General features: G+C 39.3%; 1 protein-coding gene across 1 annotated transcript in view; it reads left to right on the top strand.

Annotated features, from left to right (window-relative positions):
- The window catches only part of SYCP1 (synaptonemal complex protein 1), a 66,322-nt gene extending 40,022 nt beyond the window's left edge, over window positions 1–26,300 (top strand). The window contains exons 20-30 of the mRNA XM_016228058.3: window positions 3,028–3,106; window positions 5,988–6,050; window positions 7,205–7,321; window positions 8,355–8,465; window positions 10,465–10,557; window positions 12,188–12,262; window positions 17,398–17,457; window positions 18,748–18,927; window positions 20,658–20,804; window positions 25,362–25,448; window positions 25,539–26,300. Of these exons, the coding sequence (XP_016083544.2) occupies window positions 3,028–3,106; window positions 5,988–6,050; window positions 7,205–7,321; window positions 8,355–8,465; window positions 10,465–10,557; window positions 12,188–12,262; window positions 17,398–17,457; window positions 18,748–18,927; window positions 20,658–20,804; window positions 25,362–25,448; window positions 25,539–25,682 (1,156 nt within the window). The 3' untranslated portion in view covers window positions 25,683–26,300. The remainder of the gene's footprint in view (window positions 1–3,027; window positions 3,107–5,987; window positions 6,051–7,204; window positions 7,322–8,354; window positions 8,466–10,464; window positions 10,558–12,187; window positions 12,263–17,397; window positions 17,458–18,747; window positions 18,928–20,657; window positions 20,805–25,361; window positions 25,449–25,538) is intronic.
- The last annotated feature ends 234 nt before the right edge of the window (window positions 26,301–26,534 follow it).

The raw sequence follows: 26,534 nt of genomic DNA, 5'->3' as shown, positions 1-26,534 counted from the left end.
TAGCTATTTGGTTCACTTTGGATTCATCTTACATAGGAAACACTTTAATGTCAAAATAGTAAAACATTAGTGTTGCCAAGGAGTTAAAAAGTTAAGACGTTGGAAACATACAATGCCCAAATTTGTCTTTAATAACTGATATTCAGGTAACAGGCATAGGAATCTCAGACTGTTGGACCAATTCATTGCCATCCAGATGACCCTGAGAGCCCAGGCCAGTTAAATCTCTGACTCTTTGTTTAGGGCTCTTTCCAGCCTGCCTTCCCTAACCCCACAGGTCACCCCCAGTGACATATCCCTACCACTCCAGGATGAAACACCTATTGAATAGTAGTATTAAGCACCTTAATATGTGCAAAGTACCATGCTAAGCACTGGGAAAGAAATACATGGATGAAAAGTGGACGCACTCACAGTTTATGAGGAAGTGGGGGAGAGGGTTGATGACAGATAATTAAGGAAAGTCAAACCACAATATGAAAGAGAAGGATGACAGTCAACACAAGAAGCAGAATTTCAGGCTCTCCGAAGTCACAAAGTCATAACTGCAGCCACGATGGTGACTGTCTCAGTGTTTTAAAATTGAAAAGGCCTGTCACCCTTTGAATCCTTCCTAGACAGGAGCAGGGGCTAATGGGAGTCCACTTGGCATGGGGATGAGGCCCCAGAGATCAGCTGTAAGAGTAGCTGTGGATGGCTCCTGTGGCTCTCCCAGTTCTAAGTTGTTCCCTGACTGGAACAAGAGCCGACGGGAGTACTGGTGGTGTTGGGGGGGGGGAGGGGGGAGGGGTGGAGGGACAGTATCTCTCTTGCATGGTTGGGTCTGGGTGTTGGCGAAAGGTGTAGTGGTAGATGACTCATGCTGCTGCTGCTATTGTTTGAGTCCTTCCAGGGCTGAAGGACTTGAATCGTAAAGGTTCAAAACAAACAAAAAGAGAGCAATTATTTATAAAATAATAATAAGAGGCATATGGTCCCAATTTCCACAAGAAATTGTGTGTGTAAACAATATTAGGGAGTTCAAAAGGTATTTGGTACTCTTGTGGAAAAGCAGTCAGAAATAGTAGGTTCTTAGAGGAGAATCAGGGATGCAGAGGGAAAAAGATGGGATGTTAGATGATATCTCCTTGAAGGTTAGGATGGTGTCTAAGAAGGCAATCCACTACAGTTTCTGAAAACATCCTGTTATCACATTAAGAGACATAATTCTAAACTGACTAGTCTGTTGGCCAGACCTTAGAGATGCCAACTCCATGGCCTCATCTCTTAGTATTGGCTACAGGAGAGCGGACGGTCAGAGCTACTCTGCTCAGCTCTGGAGCCAGAGTGGAACTGAAGGTGGCTTGTGTCCCTGCTGGCAGAATGAGAAAACAGTGCCTTTTCCACCTTTCTCATCCTCAGCGTGTCTTAGCCAGGCCCTCTTGTAACCAAGGTCCTGTGAGCATGAGCCATCCACTTATCTCCTACTTGTCTGTCCCTGGGCAGCCTAGTCACAGATGCCTCTTGAAGGGGGTGATTGTGTCCCCCCATGGCCTCCGTGCCATTTTCCGCCAGCCGTCACCACCTGAACAGCAATGCCTCCCTTTCCGTGGCGACTTGCATGCTGATGCTGCTGAGAGCAGCTGGAAACTTCTCCCTCCTACTTAGATTGTAAGACCCATACAGCATGGTCTAGTGGAGAGAGCACGGGCCCAGAGTCAGAAGGACCTGGGTTCTAATCCCAGCTCTGCCTCTTGTCTGCTGTGTGACCTTAGGCAAGTCAATTCACTTCTCTGTGCCTCATTAACATCTGTAAAGTGGCGTTAAAGGACAGTTATCGCATACTTCCCTCCTACGTATAACCTCGTAGCCCAGGTAGTTCTTCTCTATAATATTTAATGAAATTGCCCCTTCCTCTCCACCCTGCCTGTGACTTTCCTGGTTGAAGTGTTGATAACTTCTGGGTTGAATTACTGTAATCGATTCCATACTGATTTCCCCATCTCAAGCTTCTCTCCTCTTCAGTCTTCAAGATGGAATTCAGAATTCATCACTCCTCACCTAAATGGCCCCTCTTTCCTTCTCACATAAAACTAAAACTCACAACTCTTGGCTTCAGTGCTCTCCCTCACTTATCTCATTCTTCCTTCTCTTCTCCCACTGCTACATTCTTTGCACTCCAGGCCCCTCCCAAATACATCTTCTAACCCTGCCCACAATTCTTGTCTCATCCATTCTCACACTGTTCCCGAAACTGAACTCCCTCCCTTCTCAAATCTATCAAACCACACCTCACCCCAATCTCGTAAAACCTCCTAAAAATCACCCCCTTCAAGAGGCATTCCATGTTAAATCCCTTTTCCTACTTCTTATACGTCTATAGCCACTTTATCATTCAATCAATTATGTATGAGCCCTTACTGTGTGCAGAACATTGAACTAAGTTCTTGGGAGAGCACAGTAAAGCAGACCATATCTACTTATGTATTATCTATTTATTTACTCGATGTCTTTATTTCTTATTATGTGTAGTTACGTTCCTACTTTTTACCTATGGTATATTTGGTTATTTCTCTTCACTTGTCTCCCTTATTAGATTGTAAACTCCCTGAGGGCAGAGACATTGACACACTGTTATTGTGGGCAAGTCACTTAACTTCTCTGTGCCTCAGTTACCTCATCTGTAAAATGGGTATTAAGACTGTGAGCCTCACGAGGGACAACCTGATTACCCTGTATCTACCTCAGCGCTTAGAACAGTGCTCTGCACATAGTAAGCGCTTAACAAATACCAACATTATTATTATTATTACTGTATGTTCACAAGTGCCTAGTACAGTGGATGAATCAATATATTTTGAGCACCTCAGCAAATTATTGATGATGATATTGTTGCATCAAGAAATAATCACAAATAGTGAAGAAGATAAATGCAAGAGAAAATAATTCTCCTGAGTAGAGATTGACTTGTTTTCTTCCTGATTAATATTAAGTGGGTTCGAGGTAGTATTATTTTAATGACAATCTCACTCTCCTTTACCATTTTAGAAATGAACTGGAATCTTTGAAAGAAGAACTGAAAAAGAAAAATGAAGAAATTAGTGTCTTCGAAAAGAGAGAAGAAAATGTATGTTATAATTAATATTGAATTTTTATACCACATAAAAACTGATCATTTATTGTAAAAACTATCCCACAAAGTGACAGGAGCACACTGATTTGGTAAACGGCAAACTACAGCAGTCAATCGGGATAATTCAGGGAGTGGTGGTTTTTATTTTTCTGGCAATTTTTTGAAGCACTTCTCAAGCGTATAGTACAGTACTTTGCAAAGAGTAAGTGCTCAATAAATACCATTGATTGTTGGAAAATCCTTAATTCATTGGATAAATACTTAGCCACTTAGCTTTGTTTGTGAAGATCGTCAAAAATGTTTCTGAAGTGCAATATTGAAAAGTGACAACTGCTAAAATTGGCTGTCTTCAATTGTGATTTTTTCCAGTTCTCCATTGTTATTTTCTACTTTAGTAAATTACATTATGGTATTCACTCTGAAACCATCAGAACCCAAATGAGTGATAAGTAGTAAATATTCAACAAGTAAACACCTCTCTAATTTGGACTAAAGACAAGGATATCCAGGTTTAGTTAGGGGAAAGTATGTATTGTAAAAATTTGTATTACAGTATTCTCTGTGTGTGTGTGTGTTTGTGTGTCTTTTTGTGGATTGTCGTTAACTTTTCATTCCTGATGTCCCACTGAAGATCTTCTGAAAGAAATCTAGTTGGACAGGAAGTCTCAGTCTTTCCCTTTTTCTCTTGATTATGCCACTGTTCCTATGTAGTCTCTTGGTGCTGACTAAATTAAAGTGTTGTAGATCAAAAGAATCCTACTTTTAATCTATACAGATCTTCTTTGGCAGTATCAGAGAAGGTTATAGAAGGAATAAAGCGGTCATTTCCAGGTCCTAATTAACACTAATTCAAAATTTGGGATGTGAATTTTTTTTTTGTACAATTCAAGTTCACATTGGAGAATTTAGTGTGGTCCTTTCCATTTCCCCCAGAGTAGTTTTCCTGCTGCCTCTAACTACTGTGACAGCCTTAGTTTTTCAAATTAGTAACTAATTTCACACCATCTTGCTATTATTTTAAAAACTAGTACAATATTATAGCTGACTGAATTAAAGAAGAACCTTTTCTAATAAGACACAAAGAAAAACTATAAACTCTATAGGTTGGGCTAAGATTTTTGTGATTGAATCTGACATAGTAAGTGAGGACATTCAATTAATTTCTAAAAGTCTATTGTCATTTAATAAGATTTTAAATATTTTCAGGCTAGAATTATTGAAAATGAAATGAATAAAAAAGACAAACAGTTGAAGATGTTGGAAAACAAGGTATGACAACATTGCATTGTGATTTTGACAAGATAATTCTTAACATTCCTTTGCTGAAAAGTTAACTGACATGAGGTTACCTTATCCAGAACATCTGTTTAACCCATTAAATGTCTATGTTATTGGATCTGTGAGGAAGGACAATGTTTCAAAAATTCTGGAGACAGTCCTAAAAGATGCTTAGATCGTCTAAGTAGCAGTTAATGTTTCTATAAATACAGGTTTCTGATACCTTTAATTTATATAATAGGCAGTTTACTTTTTTTTTGTTTTCATTTCTTAATGTGTCATATATTTCCATATGTTGTTAACTTCCAGTTACTGAGAAGCAGTGTGGTTTAGTGGAAAAAACATGGACCTGGGAGTCAGAGTTCGGGGGTTCTAATCCCGCCTCTGCCATTTGTCAGCTGTGACTTTGGGCAAGTCACTTATCTTCTCTGTGCTTCAGTTACGTCTTCTGTAAAATGGGGATTAAAACTGTGAGCCCCACATGGGACATCCTGATTACCTTTTATCTACCCCAGCGCTTACAACAGTGCTTGACACGTAGTAAGCGCTTAAATGCCATCATTATTATTCCTTTTACATTTTAAAAGACAAGTCTTGGTCATAGAAGAGAGAATTCGATTTCATAAATTATATTTAGGTCTTTCCTCTCTCCTAGTTTATCTTCATTTGGTCTCCACATATACAAAAAGATCTTACAACTTCAGAATTTAACAGCTTTTTAGTGTTCATGCCCTATATCATGTTTCTGGGATCAGTGTTTTGTGTTCTTGGATCAGGGAACTGCTGTTTCTTCTCAGCCTATGGCTCTTTCTGTATTTTTCCATAAGCCTCTTGGCCCAGATCTGTGCCAAGAGGTGATTATGGTGCCACTTAGACCGATAATATTAATTTTATTAGAGTCTGGACATTGGGACCCTGTCTCAAGCTTGGGTGCTTTCCCCTTCTCTCTTGGCAACATCAAAATATTATCAGATTTCAAAATGTTTTGGTACCTAAACTGAGTATACATTAACATACTCCAGCCCAGATGTGAAAGCCAAAACAGTCCCAACTCTGGGTATATTTTTTGTAGATATGAATGTACATGTATAGTTACATAAGCACACACATACATATGTATAAATATAAAATATATTTGTGTCTATTAAAATCTCCCCTGCTTCTCATCAGTCCCTTCCTCCTCCTGCCCCATCTTGGACCCTCCCATCAGTATCTCCTGCCGCCTCTTAAAATTGATTACCTCCACCTTTATGCCCCCAACTCAATCCCTTTACTCCTTATTAAAACACTTGTCCCCTCCCTTACTCCCTCCCTAACTGTTGTCTTCAAACAATCACTCTCCAATGGCTCCTCCTCCGCTGCTTTCAAGCATACCTATGTGTCCCCTATCCTAAAAAAACCCTCTACTCTGACCCCGTGGCACCCTCCAGTTATCACCTTATCTCCACCTTTTAATTCCTTAATTAGCCTAGGGTTCATGCCATAGCGGGACTCCTCCAAAATATGATGTTTAAAAAGAGCAATTAAACTGAACTCAGCAATTAAAATTTAAAAAAAAATAACTTTTCAAACACTTATCACTTGGATTTTTCTTTAGTTGAGCCATTTAAAGAAACAAGTTGAAACTAAAAACAAATCTATTGATGAACTACAGCATGAGGTATGAATATTTTTTTTAAAAGGTATGCTATTTTACCTGAGGTTATTAAATCAATAATGTTTTCAGTTGTTCTTATAACCTTTTAATTATACTTCCATGTAAGGCCAGTGACATTCAGCACCTAAGGGGTAGCATCATCCTAGCCTTAAATAATTGAACTAAATTTAATATCTTGGTTTTTGGTGATTTAACTAAATAATGCCTTGAAAAAGAAACGTTCAGCAGAATACAAACAGTTGAATTTTTATGTATGGAATATATTTAGTTCTTTAGATTTGGGGGAAATGAAATGTGAAATATGTAGAAAACAATATTAGGTACTGTTTTTATTATTTTCTTTAATGTGAAAATTCATTTATTTCATTGTACTGAAACATATATTGTACATAACCTTTCTACCTATACCATACCATAGCTGTCATTTTCAAAGAACATTATTTTTTAGGATAAATTAGTGTCACAAAGGTACTGATTTAATCTTACCTTTATTGTGTTAACACTTTCTTACATGTCTGCAATTACATTTTTAAGCAAGTGAATTGAAGACAGTGTATCAGATTGATGTCTCTGTGTACATCAGTGTAGTCAAATGCAGCTCAACCGGTCCTGGCACATGGACCTACATTTGGGATTATTTAGTAATGCCACATGGCTATTACAACCACAGAACATGGCCCACAGCATTCCCTCGGGACTGTCTTTTAGCATGTTTATACTTTTGGAATGTTTATGCTATTTAAATAGCTTTTTATTGGAGAAGAAAATGTAGGTAAGACATTTTTGAATTTTTTTTGTTTAGCCGCTCATTACTAGCAAGACTAAACACATTTATTGCGGCTCATTTCCCAAAAACGGAGAGATTTCGACTCTATGTCTAGCAAGGCTAACATTCATTGTGTTTCATTTCCCAGATAAAGTAGACGTTTCGACTGTGTGGTATAATGAAGCAAATCTCAGCATTGGAGATTTAGCAGTTCTTTTGGAGGGATGGCAAGAAGAGACTGGGAGGGGAGGGCATGAGAATAGAGGGAGACAAAGGGGTGTTAAACACTGCTGTATTTTCCAGTAATTTTTATACATAAACTTCCCGAAGGTGAAAAATGTGAAGCATGTGCCAAAATTATGTAACTGAAATGCTTTTGATTTGTTTAAAGATAAATAAATTACGTGTAGAGATAAAGAATGTTAAGAAGCAACACGAAGAAGAAATTAATTGCTTCCAAAAAAGAATTGATGAAAAAACAACAGCAGAAGAAAAGCTTCTGGGAGAGGTAGGAATTTTAAACGGGTTTGAAAATTTTTGCATTTATATGTTGCACTTTTCTACCTGGTGTTCTTCAGGGTAAAGTTTTTATTCATTGTATAGTAGTTTTGGTTCCCAGAAGTTGCATGGACAAGTAGGCATATAAAGAAAAATGCCTACATTTCTATAGAATATTTCCCGGTGAGATATTGTCTAAGCAGTGACTACATTGTGTACAGACCTAATATGAAGTGACAGAGTTTTGCCACTGAGTGCAGTTCTCTAGATATAAAGCCCATATAGCTAGTCCATTTTCTAATAACCTTGGGTCACATCTCTGCTTTTCAAGTTCCCTCTTTCCTTCCTCCTGCTTTGGCAGGCAGGATTTTGGGGTAGGAATCTCCCACAGCCTCCATACTAGTTTCTCTGTCTCTAGTCTCTACCTTCTTCAATCTATACTTCAATGGGGGCAGGGGGATCCTATATTTGCCCAAATGCTTTGTACAGTACTCTGGTTCCAGTAGTCATTCAATAAATATGGTTAATTGATTGGTTAAAGGCAGGTGGTAACTTGGCAGTAGTTCCACTCTCAACTGGAAGATAAGGTAGGATGCGTGAATGGAGGGTATCTGGGTGGTTATGTCACTTTCCCGCTTTAAAAGGGGAAGTGAGTTACCAGTGAGAGGAATATGAACATGAAGCAGTCTATGCAATGATATGGCTTTATTCAAATGTAATTTGTCTGGTAGACTGTAAGCTTTCTGTATCAATCGATCATACTTATGGAACACTTACCGTGTGCAGAGCACTTAGTTTACTGCTAAGAATTTAGGAGAGTACAATACAACCGAGTTGGTAAACACAATCCCTGCCTACAAGGAACTTGCAGTCTACATTCGTGACTACCAAGTCTGTTGTAATGTACTTTTTCAATATGCTAATATACTACCTTAGTATACTATAATGTCCTAATTATACTAAGAGCACTTGGTACAGTGCTCTTCAGCCCTCAATAAATTGATGGATGCTTACAAATACTAAAAATTACTTTATAATTCAAGTTCGAAAAAGTGAAGGCAATGGTTGATGAAGGAGTAAAAATGCAGAAAGAAACTGATTTACGATGCCAGCATAAGATAACTGAAGTCATAGCACTTATGGAGAAGCATAAGGTAAGTGGATTTTTTTTTAGGCTTATAATAATGAAGAATAAGGACATTAAAGCATTTCAATACAGGCAAACATAGTGGCAGCAGAAAACTCTCATTACTTTCCATCCTGGCAAAGCAATTCCGGTTGAATAGGAATCTTCTGGGATTTTTTGACTTAATCATTCCCTCTGGTCATTGAGGCAACTTTTTTTTTTTAAATTCTATAAGGGATCATCTGTAAAGTGACTTACAAGAAAATCTCACTCTCCCTCTCTAGTGTAGAAGGATGTAAAGATAGTTACCTCCCAGGTGGTAGAGGGTAGAAGCAGTGAGAAGCATCGTGGCCTAGTGGATAGAGCATGGGCCTAGGAGTCACAAGGTCATGGGTTCTAATTCAAGATCGGCCACTTATCTGCTGAGTGACTTTGGGCAAGTCACTTCACTTCTCTGTGCCTCAGTTACTTCATCTGTAAAATGGGGATTAAATCTGAGCCCAATGTGAGACAGGGACTGTGTCCAACCTGAATTGGTTGTAATCCCATCCAGCGCTTAGTACTATGCCTGGCATATAGTAAGCACTGAATGTTATTATAATTATTCAGCATGACCTAGTGGAAAGAACATGGGCTTGGGAGTTAGAGGACCTGGGTTCTAATCCTGGCTTTGCCACTTGCCTGCTTTGTGACCTTAGGCAAGTCACTTCTCTGTGCCTCAGTTGCCTCACCTGTAAAATGAGGATACAGTATCTGTTCTCCCTCTTTCTTAGCAGTGAACCCAGGTAGGACAGGGGCTGGGTCTAATCTGCTTATATTGTGTCTGCTCCAGTGCTTAGAACAGTACTTGACACATAAGAAGAGTTTAACAAATACTACAATTATTCGAGGAGGGCAGGAAATGTGTGTACCAACTCTGTTATATTGTACTCTCCCAAGCACTTAGTATGGTGCTCTGCACACAGTAAGTGCTTAATAAATTTGATTGATCGATGAATTATTAATAAATATACCTTAGTTTTAAAAGTTGCAAGTATCAATCATTTTGAGCCAGGGTCTAAAATGGGGTTTGACAGAGTTTTTAATCAAGTCCCTTGAAACCTCTATTTATCATATGTCAGAGATTTGGTTTATTCTGGTAATTTTGTGCAGTAAATAAAGACCAAAATGTTTAGCACCTAGATACTGTTCCTTATATAGTCTACCTGGAAAATGATCTCATTTAAACCTTGTTCTATTAGAGAGCTTAATCTACAGCTCAAGACAGACATAAATTTCATAACCAGGTTACACTCATCATGGTATATCTGGCTGGTCTGAATCCTGTCAAATTTTAAAAAATTAGCCTAAGGTGGACCTGACTGTTTTAATATTGATGGATGCAGCCCATTTACAGATCATCTGAGTGGGTAAAGGTTCCTTTAACTTTCTGCATTTTACCCCCAGACCAACATCCCCTCAAAAATCAGAATTATGACAAGTTTCAACTGGAGATGTAAGGTGCATGAGGCTTTGTGTCTCAACGTACTGCAGTATTTTCAACATTTCAAAGGTTCTAGTTAAATACTCTGCTTATCTTAAAGGAGTCACACATATCTGGCCAAAGGTCAGTCTGAATTTTGGTGGCGGCTGATTTGGATTTGGGACTTCATTCTGGGATTGGCCATTACTTGTCTTTTTTTTTCTTTCTTTCCCACTCCATTTTGCCTCCAAACCCATCAGGCTTATGACACGTAAACTGATCAGAGCCCTTGAAGGGCTCTAGTTTTGTTATCCGTATCCAAGTTCTTTTGTGTGCAATTGTCCATTCAACTCATAAACTGACATTTTTTATCCTACAGAAAGGAACTATTCCGTCTTTAAGTTGATGGAGTTTAGTAAAGGTCAAATGATTCATTTTTTAGAGTTGGTCTTCGAAATAAAAAATGGAGGTGAAAACTGAAACCAAAGGCAATTCTTCTATAATGTTATCCTTATCGATAAGTATTTAGAGTAGTTCTGCCTAAGTCTTTGCTTGTTCCTTACAGCTTCAATATGATAAGACTATTGAAGAAAGGGACAAAGAATTAAGACTGCATTTGAAAAGAGAAAAAGAGCTGTCATCAGTGAAACATGCTTTGGTGAGCTAAGTATAATAAGCAATACTCAGAAGAGTTCTTCATTTTTAGAAATAATTTAACGTGAAAGAGTTCTATTCTAGTCGTATGCCTTCCCTTCTTTGCCGTTAAAAATGTTATTATTGGAGTTCACTGAGAGGGGCTGTGGTCCACACCAATTGAGAATATTTCAGAGAGATGCCCGTAGAGAATGGAAAGGATGACAAGAGGAATCACATGAAAGATGTGGAAAGAGCAGTAAAAAAGTTGGGAGAACCAGAAAATGACAATTATAGAGTTCAAATCGGAAAAGACAGAAGTGAAAGTGATCTCAGATAGAAAAAGCAACCTATTGAGGATAGAGGAAAAATATTTAGGCTTTATTATAAGGAGGTCAGTGGAGACCAGCATAGTGAGTTACAACCTGCAAATCATGACGTGCAAGACCAACCCACTGCATGCTCTGTCTGTGTATGTCCTAAGAGCTGTTTTAACTCTGCACACGTTGGAATTACAGCTCAGGCTAGAGTGAGTTAAAATTAGTTAGTGCATTCATCGACCAATACTTCTCTCCTCTCTTCCTGGTACAGTTGACAACTTTTCTCAGTCAGTCAGGCAGTGGTCACCTTTACCAAGCTGCTTTTTCTCTCTTTTTTCCTGTTTGCCCTCTGGTCAGTTAATCAATGGTAGCTATCGAGTGTTTACTGTGTTCAGAGCACTGAACTAAGAGTTTGGGAGAATACAATAAAATACAGTTTCTAGGCTGGGTCCCTTCCCTCAAGGAGTATTGCTCATGGTCTGCCAGAGAAGATTTTCCGGACTGCATGTGAAGGGGCAACCAGCTGCTGAGAGTGCTGGTGACTGACCTTGATCTGAGCAGATTAGATGATCTCCTTTCTTTTTAAATTTTTTTAAAGTGCAGTATTATTTCCCTATGAGGCCTTAGGACATATGACCAGATGACCTTAAAAAACCTAAAAAACACCCAGTATTAAATTGACTACTGTAGTTTTTGTCATGTTTGGCCCAGCACCTCTTCCTTACTCTTTCTTTCTATTCTCATTCTCTTAAACACCCGGGGGATTTTATATCAATTGTACTGAGCTGTCAGTATTGTCTCTCTCTCTTCCTCTTCCTCTCTCAGTCTTGACTTTTTTTTCTTTTTTGGCTTCGAATTTGTGTTCATTTTTCTCTCTTTTCCTTTATTACTCTCTGTTCTCCTTTTCTGCTTTCCCTAACTACTGTTAAATTGTCTACTGCTGCCCTGCTTCCTTTAAAGCCCATCTCTGCATTGTCAACACAAGCCTCTGTGTTCAAGTGGTGAACCTCAGCCTCAGTGCTTGAGCCCCTGTGTTCAAATGTGTATTATGATTTTGTATTGAGAAAAGCAAGTGAGCCAATTGGGACATTTACTGGAGAACAAGGAAGAGAAGAATGGTGGAAGAAATAGAAATGGTGAAAGAAGGAGGGGTAATCTTACTCACTTCTTAAAAAGAACAAGATCCACCCCAACAACTGCACTGTAGTAAATTGGTAGTGTTAATATTTAGAGGTATATAAAATTAAAATCTAAATAAATTTATCTGCAAATTTAATTTGTATCACTTGTTTTCATTTTAGTGAGACTCAGAAACATTTGTCTTTTTCCCCCTAGGAAATTCAGTTATCTGACCTCAAAAAAGAACTTATCTCCATGAAGAATCAGAATAAACAGGAAAGAATAGAAAAAGTAAGTTTATATCACATGTTAATTTCAAATCTAGGATTTGGTATTAATGTATAAATTAGCATTTTTATGCACAAACTGTATATTTGATTCTTTTCTTCCCCTATTCTTCTACTGCAGAATAGTATAAAGGGCGGGAGGGAAAAGGTTCCAACTTGGCCTTTAAAACCATTCTTAGAAATTTCTAAATTCCCATTCCCAAAAATATGTCCTAGCCACTCTGAAATAGTTTCGTGGGTTGGAAGCTGGAATTTGGAGGGAAAGGAGGAAAGAAGAGTAAAGGTCAGGTACTCAACCTGCTGAGTAATCTGACAATTAATTCCAAAAATAAGAGTTTACAGTCAGTCTTTGGGTCTGTTCATAGATGTTTTTACCATCTCCTCTCCTCCCTATCTTGAGTTTTCCCCTCTCTGATCCCTTACAAATGTCCTAGGCAGTTTTTCCTTCATAACATTTCCTCTATGTGTCCTTTTCCTTGATTTTTCTCCTCTGTACCCCTCCCCTGCCTCAGCTCCTCACCAGTCCATTCCCTTCCAGAAGCAAGAGATAGAGGGGACTTGGGTACTGTGTAAACACTGCTATATTCTACAGAGTGCACACTCCTTCCCCATCCCTTCTAATGTTGGCACAGTCCTGAGATGCTGGGGAATTAAGTGGATGAATGTTGGGGAGGAAGGGTGTGCTCCTGTGAGCCCCATGTGGGACAGGGACTGTGTCCAACCTGATTACTTTTAATCTACCCCAGAGCTTGGCACACAGTCCCCTAATTATTATTATTCCTTTCCTTCCTCCCCTACTTTCTGCTTTTTAATTCTCCTTGGATTCGCAGCTCCACCTTTTCCTTGTTTCATACTTCAGCTTCCCACTCCTACTCTTCTCCCTCATTTCTATAACTGGCCAAGGTCCTTTTCCCCTGGTCTGTGTGTGACCCAGATGTGAGAGTTCAGGTCTTTCCCCTGGTCCCCTTTCTATCTCTCCCAGAATCTCCTCTCCTTCCCAGTCATCTTCAGTGGACTATTCCTTGGTTTCCTCTCCCCATTCCTTTTCCTGATTTTTCTTTCTTTCTCCAACCCATTAGTATATATTAACACATAGTAAGCGCTTAACAAATACCAACATTATTATATTAACCTGTGTGAATTTATCTGTCAGTCTATTGGGTTTTTGTCCCCCCCGAGTGTCTGGTACACATTAGTCTGTAAGTGTATGCATGTGTATATACACAGGTACGGTCCTACTATGATGATGGTATAACTAGGGACAGATGTATAAACAAATTCTGATGGTGGACTCTTGGGTGGACACCCATGACAAAATGAAGGTTAATAGGGAAATCTCTCCTGGAAGAGGTGGGTTTCCAGGAGAGCTTAAAGATATGGAGAGTCTGTGGATATGAAGGGTGAGGAAGGGCTTGAATAAGGAGTCAGCAGTGGAAGATTTGAGATATGAAGCGAAGTAATAAAGTTAGTCTGGGAGGAATGAAGAAGGGGAGCTGGGGTGTTCCAGGTGAAGAGTGCTGATAAATTTGTTGAGAGCTGGTGTAATGCCTTGAAACCAATGGACAGAAGAGATTTGGAGAGAAAAGGTAGCCAGTGAAGACCTTTGTAATGCAGGGATTGTGTTATCAACCGTATTTATTGAGCACTCACTGTGTGCAGGGCACTGTACTAAGCATTTGGGAGAGCAAATACAATACAGTACAACAATATATCAGATATATTTCCCTGTTCTTGCAAAACCTTATGAGGAAAAATCACATTATATTACTCATCTGTGCAGCCAAACTATATATTTCAACACTAAAGAACACTGTTTATAATAATAATGGTACTTGTTAAGCACTTTCTATGTGCAAAGCACTGTTCTAAGCACTGGGATAGATACAAAGTTAGTCAGGTTAGACACAGTTCCAGTCCCACAAGGAGCTCACACTCTTAAACTCCATTTTACAGATGAGGTAACTGAGATCTAGAGAAGTGAAATGACTTGCCCAAGGTAACACAGCAGGCATATCGTGGAGCCAGGATTAGAACCCATGACTTTCCTTACTCAGGCCTAGTGTTTCTCCACTAAGCCACACTGCTTCTATGTTATCCAAACATGCTCCTATTATTGAATAAATGTTTATCATGCTGATCCAAATACTTATCATTCAGTTTCATCCCCACTTTACAGATGAGGAAGTTGAGATATAGGGAAGTTAACTGACTTGCCCAAGGTCACACAGCAGACAACTAGCAGAGTCAGGATTAGAATCCAGTTCTTCTGATGCCCAGGCCCCATGTTTTTTCCATTAGACCAGATAGAGAAGCAGCGTGGCGCAGTGGAAAGAGCATGGGCTTTGGAGTCAGGGCTCATGAGTTCAAATCCCAGCTCTGCCACTTGTCAGCTGTGTGACTGTGGGCAAGTCACTTAACTTCTCTGTGCCTCAGTTCCCTCATCTGTAAAATGGGGATTAAGACTGTGAGCCCCACGTGGGACAACCTGATTCCCCTGTGTCTACCCCAGCGCTTAGAACAGTGCTCTGCACATAGTAAGCGCTTAACAAATACCAACATTATTATTATTATAAACAAGGCTGTCCTTTACTGGCCATTGTGTAAAATGTCAGCTTTATTTGATTGCACTTTTTAGGTACAGGAAGAGGAAGTAGAGTGCTCTGATAAAGTATTTTTAAAATGCTATGACAAGCATATTTTAGTTGGATATGAATATATTTTCTGGAAATGGGTATAAATCTTGCTTTTGCCCCAGTCAAGAAGTAGAGATCAATTTTTTGTTTTATACTCAAAACACTGAGTGACAATTTTGCAGATTAATGCCTACCAATTTCAACATTAACAAGAATATTTAAAAAAATCCATGTTAGCATCTGTGATTTTTTTGGTCCCCTTAATGCCTCTCTTCTGTACCTTTTTCTCCTTCAGTCACTGCTTTTAATGCTGTGCTAGTTTTCTGTTGCTTCCTCTCTTTCTCTTAAACCTGGAAGCATTTTTCCTCTCTCTTTTTTCACTTCTATCACTTTCCTGCCTCTCTTCTTTCTCATCATCCTCTTTTTATTTAGGCCTACTACAAAATTATTTTTCATCCAAAAGTACTTACAGAGAACCAAAAGTGACAAAGCTGCAGACACCAAGGGAAAAAATCCAAAGTACACCCCCATCACTTTTTGAGTAAAACAAAAAACATAGCTATTGGACTCCTCTTACCTAGTTCCTCTTTCTCCTGCAATATCCAAGCTCGTACTCTTTACTCCTCCCATGTTACTAACTCTCACTGCCTTGTGACACTCCTACCTCAGACTCATTCCTCACACCTGTATTAATACAATCACTCATCCTATCCACCTGGTTTACTGCGTCAGCCTCCTTGCTAACCTCCCAGCTTTGTTTCTCCTTGTTTCACTCTCCTACTTCACTCTGCTGCCCAGATGACTTTTTACAAAAATGCTCAGGACTTTTCTCCCCATCCTTCAAGAAACTCCAGTGGTTGCCCATCCACCTCCGCATCAAAGAACGAGTCCTCACTGTTGGCTTTAAGCACTCAATCAGCTTGTCCCTTCTTACGTCATCTCATCTCACTACTCTCCTACTACAACCCAGCCCGCACATTTCACTCTACCATGCTAGTCTTACCACTGTGCCTCCATCTCATCTGTCTCTCCATCGACCACTTGCCCACGTCCTGCTTCTGCCTCGGAATGTCCTCCCTCCTCAAATCCTGCAGACAATCACTCTCCCTCCCTTCAAAGACTTATTAGGGGCACATCTCCTCCAAGAGCAAATTGTACTTTGCAAGTGCTCAGTACAGTGCTCTGCATGCAGTAAGCACTCAATAAATATGGTTGAATGAAGAGGCCTTCCCTTGACTAAGCCCTCCTTTCCTCTTCTCTCACTTCCCTCTGCATCACCCTGACTTGCGCCTTTTGTTCTTTCTGGCTTCCAGCCTCACAACACTAATGTCCAAATTTGTAATTTATTTATATTAATATCTGTTTCCCCTGAGCTCATTGTGGGCAGGGAATGAGTCTGTTTATTGTTATATTGTACTCTCCCCAATGCATAGTATAGTGCACTCTGCACTGTAATGAGTGAAAGAATGAATTAATCTGAATGACCACCCTTCCCTATCAACTTCAGATCACATTCCTCTACTTTTTCATAGCCTTCATAAAAAGACAACTCCATTTTCCTCTCCTCTGATTTTATCCCTCTTCCTTCTCTATCATACCACTTCAGCTGTCTTGTATTATTTTGGTATTTACGATGTCCCAAGCACTGTACAAAGAACTAGGATATGTACAAGTAGGACAGTACACAGTTCCTGACCCACATGGATATTTCTCTTTGTTACTGATGTATTCATTTATGTCTAGTATTCATATCTATTTTTTCTCACTCTTAGCTATAGCCATTTTATGTCTCCAGTTCCCTCTATTACAGTTTAAACTCCTTGAGGGAAGGATTATATCTAGTAATTCTATCTTAATTAATCTCTCTCCCAAGTGCTTAGTACAGTGCTCTGTATACAGCAGGTCCTCAGTAAAGTTAGTGGTATTGCTGTAGTTTAAATCAGTGGTATTTATTAAGCCTTTACTGTGTGCAGAGCACTGTATTAAGCACTTGGGAAAATACAACAGAATTGGTCAATGCACTCTCTGCCCACAAGGAGCTTACAGTCTACAAAAGCCAAAAGATTGCCTCCAAGCAGATGCTGAGTCTCCCTTCTCAGAAACATTTGCATAGTGAGGAAATCCATGACAATTATTATACTCCAGTGGGATGTCTGGAAAGCATGAATATCCCAGATTTTTAATTTCCACTTATTTCTTATTTATGCTGCATTCATTAAGGATCTGCTTACTTCAAGCTCACTTTAAAAATTAAAACTATGCCATTCCTTGTGCCCCCTGGGAATCATCTAATTTTGCTGAACTATAATCCCACCCCTACAATGGGATATTTGGCTACTATTCCTAAGCGTCAGACTTGTAGGAAGTGAGTGAAATAGTGGAGAAAATAAGGTCCAGCTTTTGAAGATGATTCGGAATTGTTCATAGTTATGTAATGAGGTAAAATATGGCATCAAAGATATTTGCCAATTAGAAAACTTAATTCATGTTCACAATTTTTCTGTAGGAAAAGATGGCAAGTGAAATACAAGAAAATGTATTTTTGTCCAGTGAACAAAAGAATAAGGTAGAGCTTACTGAATTTTCATAATTGCATCTTTATAATTAATTATCCTTTAGTTCCTTTGAGGGACATACACTATTCAGAAGTTCAAAAGCCAAAGCCATAAACTAGCTTCCAGGAGCCACACACGAGGCCTTCTGTCCCTTATTTATAGTTTTGTTGTTCTCCACCACATATTTTGTCTTAGTCCTTTTTCCCCCCTTTTTTTATAGTTACTGCAACATACACAAACACAAACACCCCCACACCCCTACACATACACTGCCTGTCTCAGTGAATTCATCCCAATGCCAATCTCCCACCACAAAATCAGTTTAACTCAGACATATAGGACATATACTCAGATGTTCTCTGCATATTCACATAATTCCTTTCATATTGCTCCTGGGGAGTAATAATTATAATAATAACAAGTATTTGTTAAAACACTTATTATATATCAGGCACTGTTCTAAGGGCTGAGGTAGATACAAAGGCATCAGGTTGGACACAGTTCATGTGGGACTCACAATCTTAATCCCAGTTTTTCAAGATGAGGTAACTGAGGCTCAGAGAAGTTAAGTAACTTGCCCAAGATTCTAAAGCAGACTAATGGGAGTGCCAGGTTCTGACTCCCAGGATCATGCTCTATTGCTAGACTATGCTGTTTTTCCTAGGCCATATTGCTTCTCCTCTCACATACATGCTCTTAGCATATCAAACATCAATACATACTCTCAAGACTGGTTTCAGACATTTGGCTACCCTGAGGCAGAAAAAGAAAAAGCTGTGCCATCCCTAGAGCGGCCGCTGCAGATGCAAGGAATGCTGCATTTATCACCCCGGCATGTAGCCTAATATAATGGCATCCGCCCGAGTCTGCCCAAACTTAGACAATTTTTCATCTTGCTCCAGAGCTACTGTGTTCCATTCTGAGGTCCTTATTAATATAGGCACTGCTTCCGAGCTGTGCTAATTGCCAGCAGGAACGGGGAGTGGGGGAGAAGAAGGAAACTGGACACTTTCAAATTTTCAATTTTCACCACTCCACTGCCTCTCTTGCTTACCACCTGAAGCCGGCCATGCATATTTTCTGACTTTTCTTGTCAGGAATCGAGTCCTTTCCAACGTAGTTTACGAGTAATGAGTAGAGCAGTTAAAGTGATTTGTCCAAAGGTACTTAGTAAGTGACATTTAAGGATGAGGTTAATATTAATTCCACTGGACTATTCTGCCTCTCCTTATTTAAGAAAATAAATGATTTCTTCGATTTTTCTCCGTGATCTTGAGCACAGTACTTTTTATGTGTTCTAGAAAATACAGACATCTGTCTTGGAAGCTACTGAAACCAATTGCCTGAACTTTGATAATACGATAGCTGCTTCCCCCCCAAATTCCCCAAAGTTCAATTCAACTAATTATGGAAAGTTAGAAAAGAAAACTCTACCTTCTCGAACGTCTAATAAGAATGCTTGGTCTTCACCATCAATGAAGGTTAGTTCCTTAAGATTCTACTCGGAAAATAACACCCGCTAGGTAGTGGGAGTGAACCGGTGCTGTACTGACCAATTAGTCAATCGAAAGCATTGATTGTGCACCTCCTGGGTCCGGAAACCTGCAATAAGCACTTGGGAGAGGACAGTAGAAGTAAAATACAGGATCCTTGCTGTCAGGGACCTTACAGTCTAACTGGGGAGACAGACACAAAATTATTTGTTAGGAGGAAAAAGAGACGTACAATAGAAAGAGAATGGAAAGATGGATATGTGATAAATAGTTGCTTAAACAGTACATTACATAAATTGATATGTACATAACTGCCGTGGTTAGCTGGGAGAACATAAGTGCTGAAAATAAAATATAATTAGAGAATACCTCCTGGAGGAGTTGGCACCCTTGAAGATTAAAGGAGTTCTGGGTAGTGGGGCAAGTTTGAGCAAGGGTCTAGAGTTGGAAAGGTGAGACAGAGGGATAGTAATAATGAAGGTTTACTTGGGAGGAGGATAGAGTGTAGACCGAGGACAAGTGGCTGAAAAGGGCCGATTGGAAGAACAGATTTGGATGAGTGCCATAAAGGCAATGACCAGGGTTTTCAGCTTTATTTGGAGGGAAATGGGAAGCCTTCGGAGGTTTCTGAGAAAGACATTAGGAGGCTTTGGTTGAGACTGTATTCTGGCAACCTGGATGGCCCCTGTTGGTCCCCTTTACCACCAGTCTCGCTGGACTCTGAGTAATAAAAAATCGGAAACTCTGCTACTGTCGCCACAGTATCTTACTACTTTTTCTATCTTTATCATTGTCTTTGGCTTTCACGTTGTTCTTGTGTTTTATTGTTTCATATTTCCTTATGCATCTGTTGCCAAACCTCTCCCCTCTACCCCCTCTACCCTCTCATTCTTGGGTTGTGAGCCCCTTGAGGCTCAGGACCTGTATATAATTCCCACCTATGTTTTTTTTCGTAAATACTTTGCCTGTCTCCCCACCACCCCTCATCGCATTATGTTGTTAGCTCCTTGAGTACAGGGAATATGACATTCTGCTTCTGTTGAATTCTCCCAGGCACTTAGCCCAGAGATTGGAAAACAGTAGGTACTCGGCAAATAACATCTAGTGATTGAGTGACAGTATTAAGAGGGGTAAGTAGGTCTTGAGCTGGTAGTTAGAGCAGCAACTGAGGCCCCTTCTGCCCCGCCATCCACAATATAGGGAGTTAGTGCAATGGTAATGGGTGGACGGGGTAGAGGATTATGTCCTGGCCAGCAGAACCCTCTGCTGAGGTTGCCAGGGAAATGATGACCTTCATATATCCATATATGTATATGTTTGTGGTGTGGTAATGAGGCATAAGGACATTAAACATTATAAAATGCATTTCTGTAATTGAGAATAAATAAAATCAGTGAGAATAAATAAAATCAGATTCAAACTGACTGACCTGCTAACTCTGGATAGTGAAGACTTTTATGTTGTTCTCTTTTGATGACTTATCACCTCTCTATTCTTCAAAGGATCTGTAAGCAAAGCTAGAGAGAGAGAGTTGTCTTAATTTTTTTCCGAGCGCTCTGGAACTTGTAAAAGTGACTGATTTCAAACTTTTACTTCATAAAAATGCAACAATAAGAATAATTTGCCAGGACCCCCCAAATTGTTTCAGTTCTGTTGCATATGATATATGCTACAGATTTGTTGAAACTCATCTTTATTCTTTCATTTTTCATGGGTAGACCTACGCAGTGAAGACTCCAATGAAAGAAGATAAAATACAGAAAAAATACAAGAATCCAACTATCCAAAACAGAACAAATAAAAAGAGAAAGAGGCTGTTTGATTTTGATCTTCATTCAGATAGTTCAGGATATAACGACCTTCTGGTAAGTGCTCTGATGACTGTATTTTTGTTGTCTAACTTGTTGGTTGGTGTATATAAATCTAGAAGTAGCAGTTTCCTTACTGTTCGGAAAGGAAAACATCTGTACGTGAACCCTTGTTCTTACAAAGCTTACTCTCGTTACTTCAGAATTGATAATCTAATTTGTGGATTGTCGATATACGTTACTTGCTTCTCCTTTTCCTCACTCCGCACTCCTTGCTTGCTTGCACACTGGCCAGATTGCTACTCTTAAATATTTCCACCAGTATGTGGATCAAGGAAGGAAGAAAGGAAGGATCAACTTCACTTTTCCCTTATTGCAAGTGATGTGTGTGATAAAAAATGGTAGAATAAGAGGTTGAAATCAATGGCTAAAAAAGTTTAGTTCTGGGGTTAGGGGTAGGTTTCATTCTTCATGCTCTCAATACCCTATTAGCAATATACAAAAAGAGATGACTCTAGATAATTTGAGAAAGGCCTTGGGCCTAGTTCAGGATTTTAGGTATTCATGCATGGACTCTCACCTCACAAACTTCTTGCTAGCTTTTCTTCTTTATTTTCCTCATCCTATTTGTCTTTACTCTTGTCTCTTTCTTCTATTTTGTCTTCTCCGCTTACTACTATTTTTCCTTGTTGCTCTCTCCTATTCTGATCCTGGCTTAATTTCCTCACTTTTCTTTCCGTACGTTATTGTTATCATTATTATTATTACAGTTCTTGTTAAGTGCTTACTATCTACCAAACACTGTACAAAGCGCTGGGGTAGATTCAAGATAATCAGATTGGACACAGCCCCACAATACTGTGTACGTGTCTATATGTCATTTAACTTATGTTAATGTCCGTTTCACCCCCTAAACTGTAAGCTTGTTGTGGGTAGGGAATCTATCTACTATCTCTGTTGTATTAAACTCCCCCAAGCACTTAGAACAATATTCTACACATAGTAAGTGCTCAATATATAATAATAATAATGATGGTATTTGTTAAGCCCTTTCTATGTGCCAAGCACTGTTCTAAACGCTGGGGGGTATACAAGGTAATCAGGTTGTCCCTCATGGGGCTCACAGTCTTAATCCCCATTTTACAGATGGGGGAAGTGAGGCACAGAGAGGTCAAGTGACTTGCCCAAAGTCACCCAGCTGACAAGTGGCAGAGCCAGAATTAGAACCCATGACCTCTGACTCCCAAGCCCAGGCTCTTTCCGCTGAGTTTGATTGATTGATTGACACAGTCCCTGCCCCACATGGGGCTCACAGTGTAAATAGGATGAAGTAAGATTTCATACTCACTTTATGGTTGAGGGAACTGAGGCACAGTGAAGTTAAGTGATTTGCCCAAGATCACCCAGCAGACAAGTGGCAGAGCTGTGATCAGAACCCAGGTCCTCTCTCTCCTAGGCCCTAGGCCTGTACTCTTTCCACTGGGCTACACTCCTTCTCATTAGACCATAAGTACCTCAAAGGGAAGGACTGGTTTTTAACTATCTTCCCAAATGCCTAGTTCAGGGCTTTCAATAAATGCTTCAATATTTCTGACTACCTTCCTTGTTTGATTGCCACCCATGGGAACCCTGCATGAAACATATTTCTCTTAGCTTCATCCATAAATTTTCAGCACATAAATAGTTTTTCTCATATATGAATAATTCCATAAATACATTTATGAAATTTAAGTAAATTCCTGAAAAATAGAATTATCAATCTTCAAGAGATACCTGCCATTTCCTCTTGGTGCAAAGTTTCAAAAATATTTAGACTAACAAAAAAATTGACTAGCCTACAAAATTTTTATCGGTTCTTTACAACTGTCTTAGGGACAATGAGCACCAGTAAGATAAAGAAATATGGTACTAATAATAAGGGTTGTACTTTTAATTTTTATTGCAATATTTACTTGCTCACAGAATGATTTCATTTTGGCTGTTAACCTTAGAACCCAATTTGCCTGAAGTACTACTGAACGTAGAATTGCAGAATATGTTCAAATATTGCTACAGATATTTATTTCACACAGTCTCAATTGTCCAAGTAAAATGGGGACTTTAGAGTGAACTGTAAGATCAAAATACAGTAATTCTGCCTTTGGCAATATTGTTCTCAAAGATGTGCTTGGCACATAGTAAGCGCTTAACAAATACCATTATCATCATTTATCACTGTGCCTCCCTGAGGTAATAAGTTTCTTGTTGCCCTGTGGTTTAGGCAGAAACAAAAAGCATGTCCTCTCATATTTGATTACATGGCTTCTCAAGCAAGCTCGCATTCAAGCCACTGTAAATGTACAAGGAATCATGCCTCCTCCTTTGTGTACTGCAAGCTATTTGTGTTGCGATATGCTCCAATATTTTGTAGGTTACAAACTGCCATGGAAAAAAATTGTTTAAAGAATTTGGATGCGTATAATAGGTCAGTTACCTATATTATTAATTATATGTATATTTTATGTCATATTTATATGTTCATAGAAACCTTTTTTGCTTTTACTTGAGAAATTGCCTTCTTTCATGTAGTCATATTTGCTGCTCGAGGCCCAAGACTGCTAGAACTATTTACTGGCTCTAAAACGCTGGAGTTTCTCTGGGGACCTTGGGGAAATGACAATACACAATTAAACAGTATTCTTTCTGTATAATTTGGGAAGCAAAATGAAGATTTTAATTTTCTATTTTGTGCAACAATATGGACCCATTTTACAATTACGATTTAAACCACTGTGACATGTGAAGCCACTTGTGAATAAAGCAGCAGTGACAGGCTCCCCTGCCCCTCTCCTTACTGTTCCAAGTTCATGGGACGGCCAGTGCCTCTGCAGGAGGATGGAGGAAGAGTTCTATTTCTTCCACGTATAAAATATATAGCCGTGAATATTTCACTTCAGGGTAGTTGAACCTCAGAGTGGTTTCCATGGGTAAGGGGCCAGGTCCCTTGCCTGACACTGCCGTTCAGAGCACGGAGGCTGCATGGGTGATCTTCCTCTCCCTTTTGTCTACCTTGCTTGAAGTGGATGCATCCCAGCAGCCTGATAAAATGACTGGTGGTGCTTGCGACAGAGCTTTGCACCTGTGACTCTTCTGCAACTTTAACACACCCCGAGTGAGGGAATGATGACAAAATGCCCCTGCAGAGGCAAAAATCAACTCAGTCCTACAGTCAGTCACCCAATGGTAGGCCAAATCAGGGGGGACTCCTACTGCACGTCCTGTATAGAGCCCAGAGTTGAGCCGTGGAGAGGGAAGGTGCTATGGAGCCCTTTTTTGTGGGGGAACCATGCTGCCCGATCTCCCCAGTTGGACTTCATTGAGTTAATTCTTAGTTGACAGAAATTGTAGGAGTTGCTGCTCTTCAAAGCCTCTTGGGAAATGTGGTCTTTTTCCTAAAATGGCTGCCTATATAATTTCATCATGGGTAAACATTCCAGAAAGCTTATCTTTTTGGTTTCCTTCTTGTTTCTTCCTTCTTCGCATCTGTATCTGTGGTTTGTTTTCTTGGATTTCTTCCTTCGTAACTACATTCTCCTATGACCCGATTTTTTTTTAACCTCATAGCCCCATGTCGTCTTTATTCCCTTACCTCCTTCTTATGCTGAACAGAGAGAGCAGGCAGGTTACGTTCCCTCCTTCTCTCCCATTCTCTCGTATCCCGTTTGCAAGAATATGCTGAGTTAATTGTTCTTATTTCACAGTAAGAAAGGTTGGGCTGAGAAGTACTCTTATCTGAGGAGCATTTTTAAAGCATTTCTGTGTTGTTGGAATTAGTAATGCCAAAGGTGAAAGACAAATTAAGGATATTGTAATGAGGAAAATATCAAGGTTATATGAAGGGTTAGTCTTAGGAAAAAATTCCTATCAATCAATCAATTGATTGTATTTATTAAGTGTCTACTGTGCCGAGCACTATACTAATCATTTGGAAGAGTACAATACAACAGAGTAGACACTTTCCGTGCCCTACAGTCTAGCGGGGGATGAAGAGCATTCATTTATTCATATAAATAAGCACATTACGAGTCTGTACATTAAGTGATATGGGGAGGAGAGTGGGGTGATTTAAAGGTTCAAATCCAAGTGCAAGGGCGTTGCAGGAGGTATGAGAGAAGAGGAAATGAGGGCTTAGTTGGGGATTTTAAAGAAGGCTTTAAAGGTGGGGAGAGTGATCGTCTGAAGGCTATGGAAGGGGAGGGTGTTCCAGGCCAGAGGCAGGATATAGGCGAGGGGTCGGCGGTGAGATTGAAGAGCAAATCAAGCTATCAAACAAGCAGTCACTTATTGAGTGCTTACTATGTGCAGAGCACTGTATTAAGTGTTTGGGAGGGTACAATACAACAGGATTAGCAGATATCTTCCCTGCCCATAGTAAAATTACAGTCAGAAGGGAAAGACGGATGACAAATACATGGCAATGAGGGCAAATATGAATGCCCGATTCATTATTTTTACATTCTGAATCATTGGTTTCAAATACGGCAGTCATCTTGGTTTCAGAGAATTATGATCCTAGCAAAAAAAAAATCCTCTTTTTTTCATTTTTTAAATTTTGTTTTGTTTTCTCAACTGAAGACTCTGGTTTCAGAGGAAGAATCATTCAAAAAACTTTACAGTGACTATCCACAAGCTTCTCGCCTAACTGACATGGCTGCCCAAAAGGTAACTTTCAAGTTGCATTTAAGGCAGAAGGAAGAAAAAAGACTTAAAAATCCCAATAAAAATCCTATGTGATTTAATTTTTGTCTTTAGACTTACACTCCGTCTTCCGTGAAACCACCTGGTTCTACAATGAAATTTGGATCGATGAAAAAACTGAGGGAGGATGGCTGGGCTGCAGTTTCTAAAGTGGACAGGAAGAAAAAAATGAAGGCTGCTGAAAAGTTGTTTACTTAAAATTATCTCCAGAGATTATGATCCTTAACTTGTTTCAGTAGATTTTTAGAGGTATTGTTTTGGAGGTTTACTGTCAGGCAATTTAGGTTATAGATTTTATAGAATAGATAAATCCAAATGAAAATAGATTATTTGCTCGTATCTTAAGGTAGGCATATATAGTTGGGAATTTTAAAAATAAGCTTCACATTTCTTCATACTTATGTCTTCTACACATTTGCTTGCAGATGAATCATTATTAGAGAGGTTTGAATTAGAGCTGAATCAGAGTTCAGCTTTTGCTCTTTCATTCTTTCATTGAAATGAAATCTTAGTTTTTTCTTAAGAACAAAATTATTCACTATTTTAGAAAAAAGTTACTTTACATTTGTTGTACTTTAGTTTCTAGTATTCTACCTTAGTTATAAAATTATGCTTGTAAGTCATTAAATAAATAATTTTGAAAGTATACTTTTTGCTAAACCCTGTCTTATTTAAGCCAATGTATATGTAGTGTCCATATTAACTTTGAAACAGTGTGTTCACTCTACCTATCTACTGACTTTGTTCACTACTTTCGGTCTTTGAAAATAAAATAAATACGGTCTCCAGTTTGAATAAAAGTTAGACATACATAAAGGAGTATCAACTATTCATTTTGAGCAGGGGGCAGACTTGGGGGTGGGGTTTGCGGGGACAGGGAAGGAAGAATTGGAGGAGAAAGAAGGAAAAGAAGGAGGGAATGGAAGGAGAAGGATAAAATGCTATTCTCTCTCCGTTTTGTGCAACTTTCCCTTTGTTTATGCCCTTGGGTCGGTATCCCCTAAGCACTCTGATACTCGTCCGCCCCCAATTCTGCTGCTTCTCCTTGTG

The sequence above is a fragment of the Ornithorhynchus anatinus genome, chromosome 7, assembly GCF_004115215.2.
Source record: "Ornithorhynchus anatinus isolate Pmale09 chromosome 7, mOrnAna1.pri.v4, whole genome shotgun sequence".
Classification (NCBI taxonomy): Eukaryota; Metazoa; Chordata; class Mammalia; order Monotremata; family Ornithorhynchidae; genus Ornithorhynchus; species Ornithorhynchus anatinus.
Note: the sequence above shows the minus strand (reverse complement) of the source record. Positions and strands in the feature narration are given on the sequence as shown.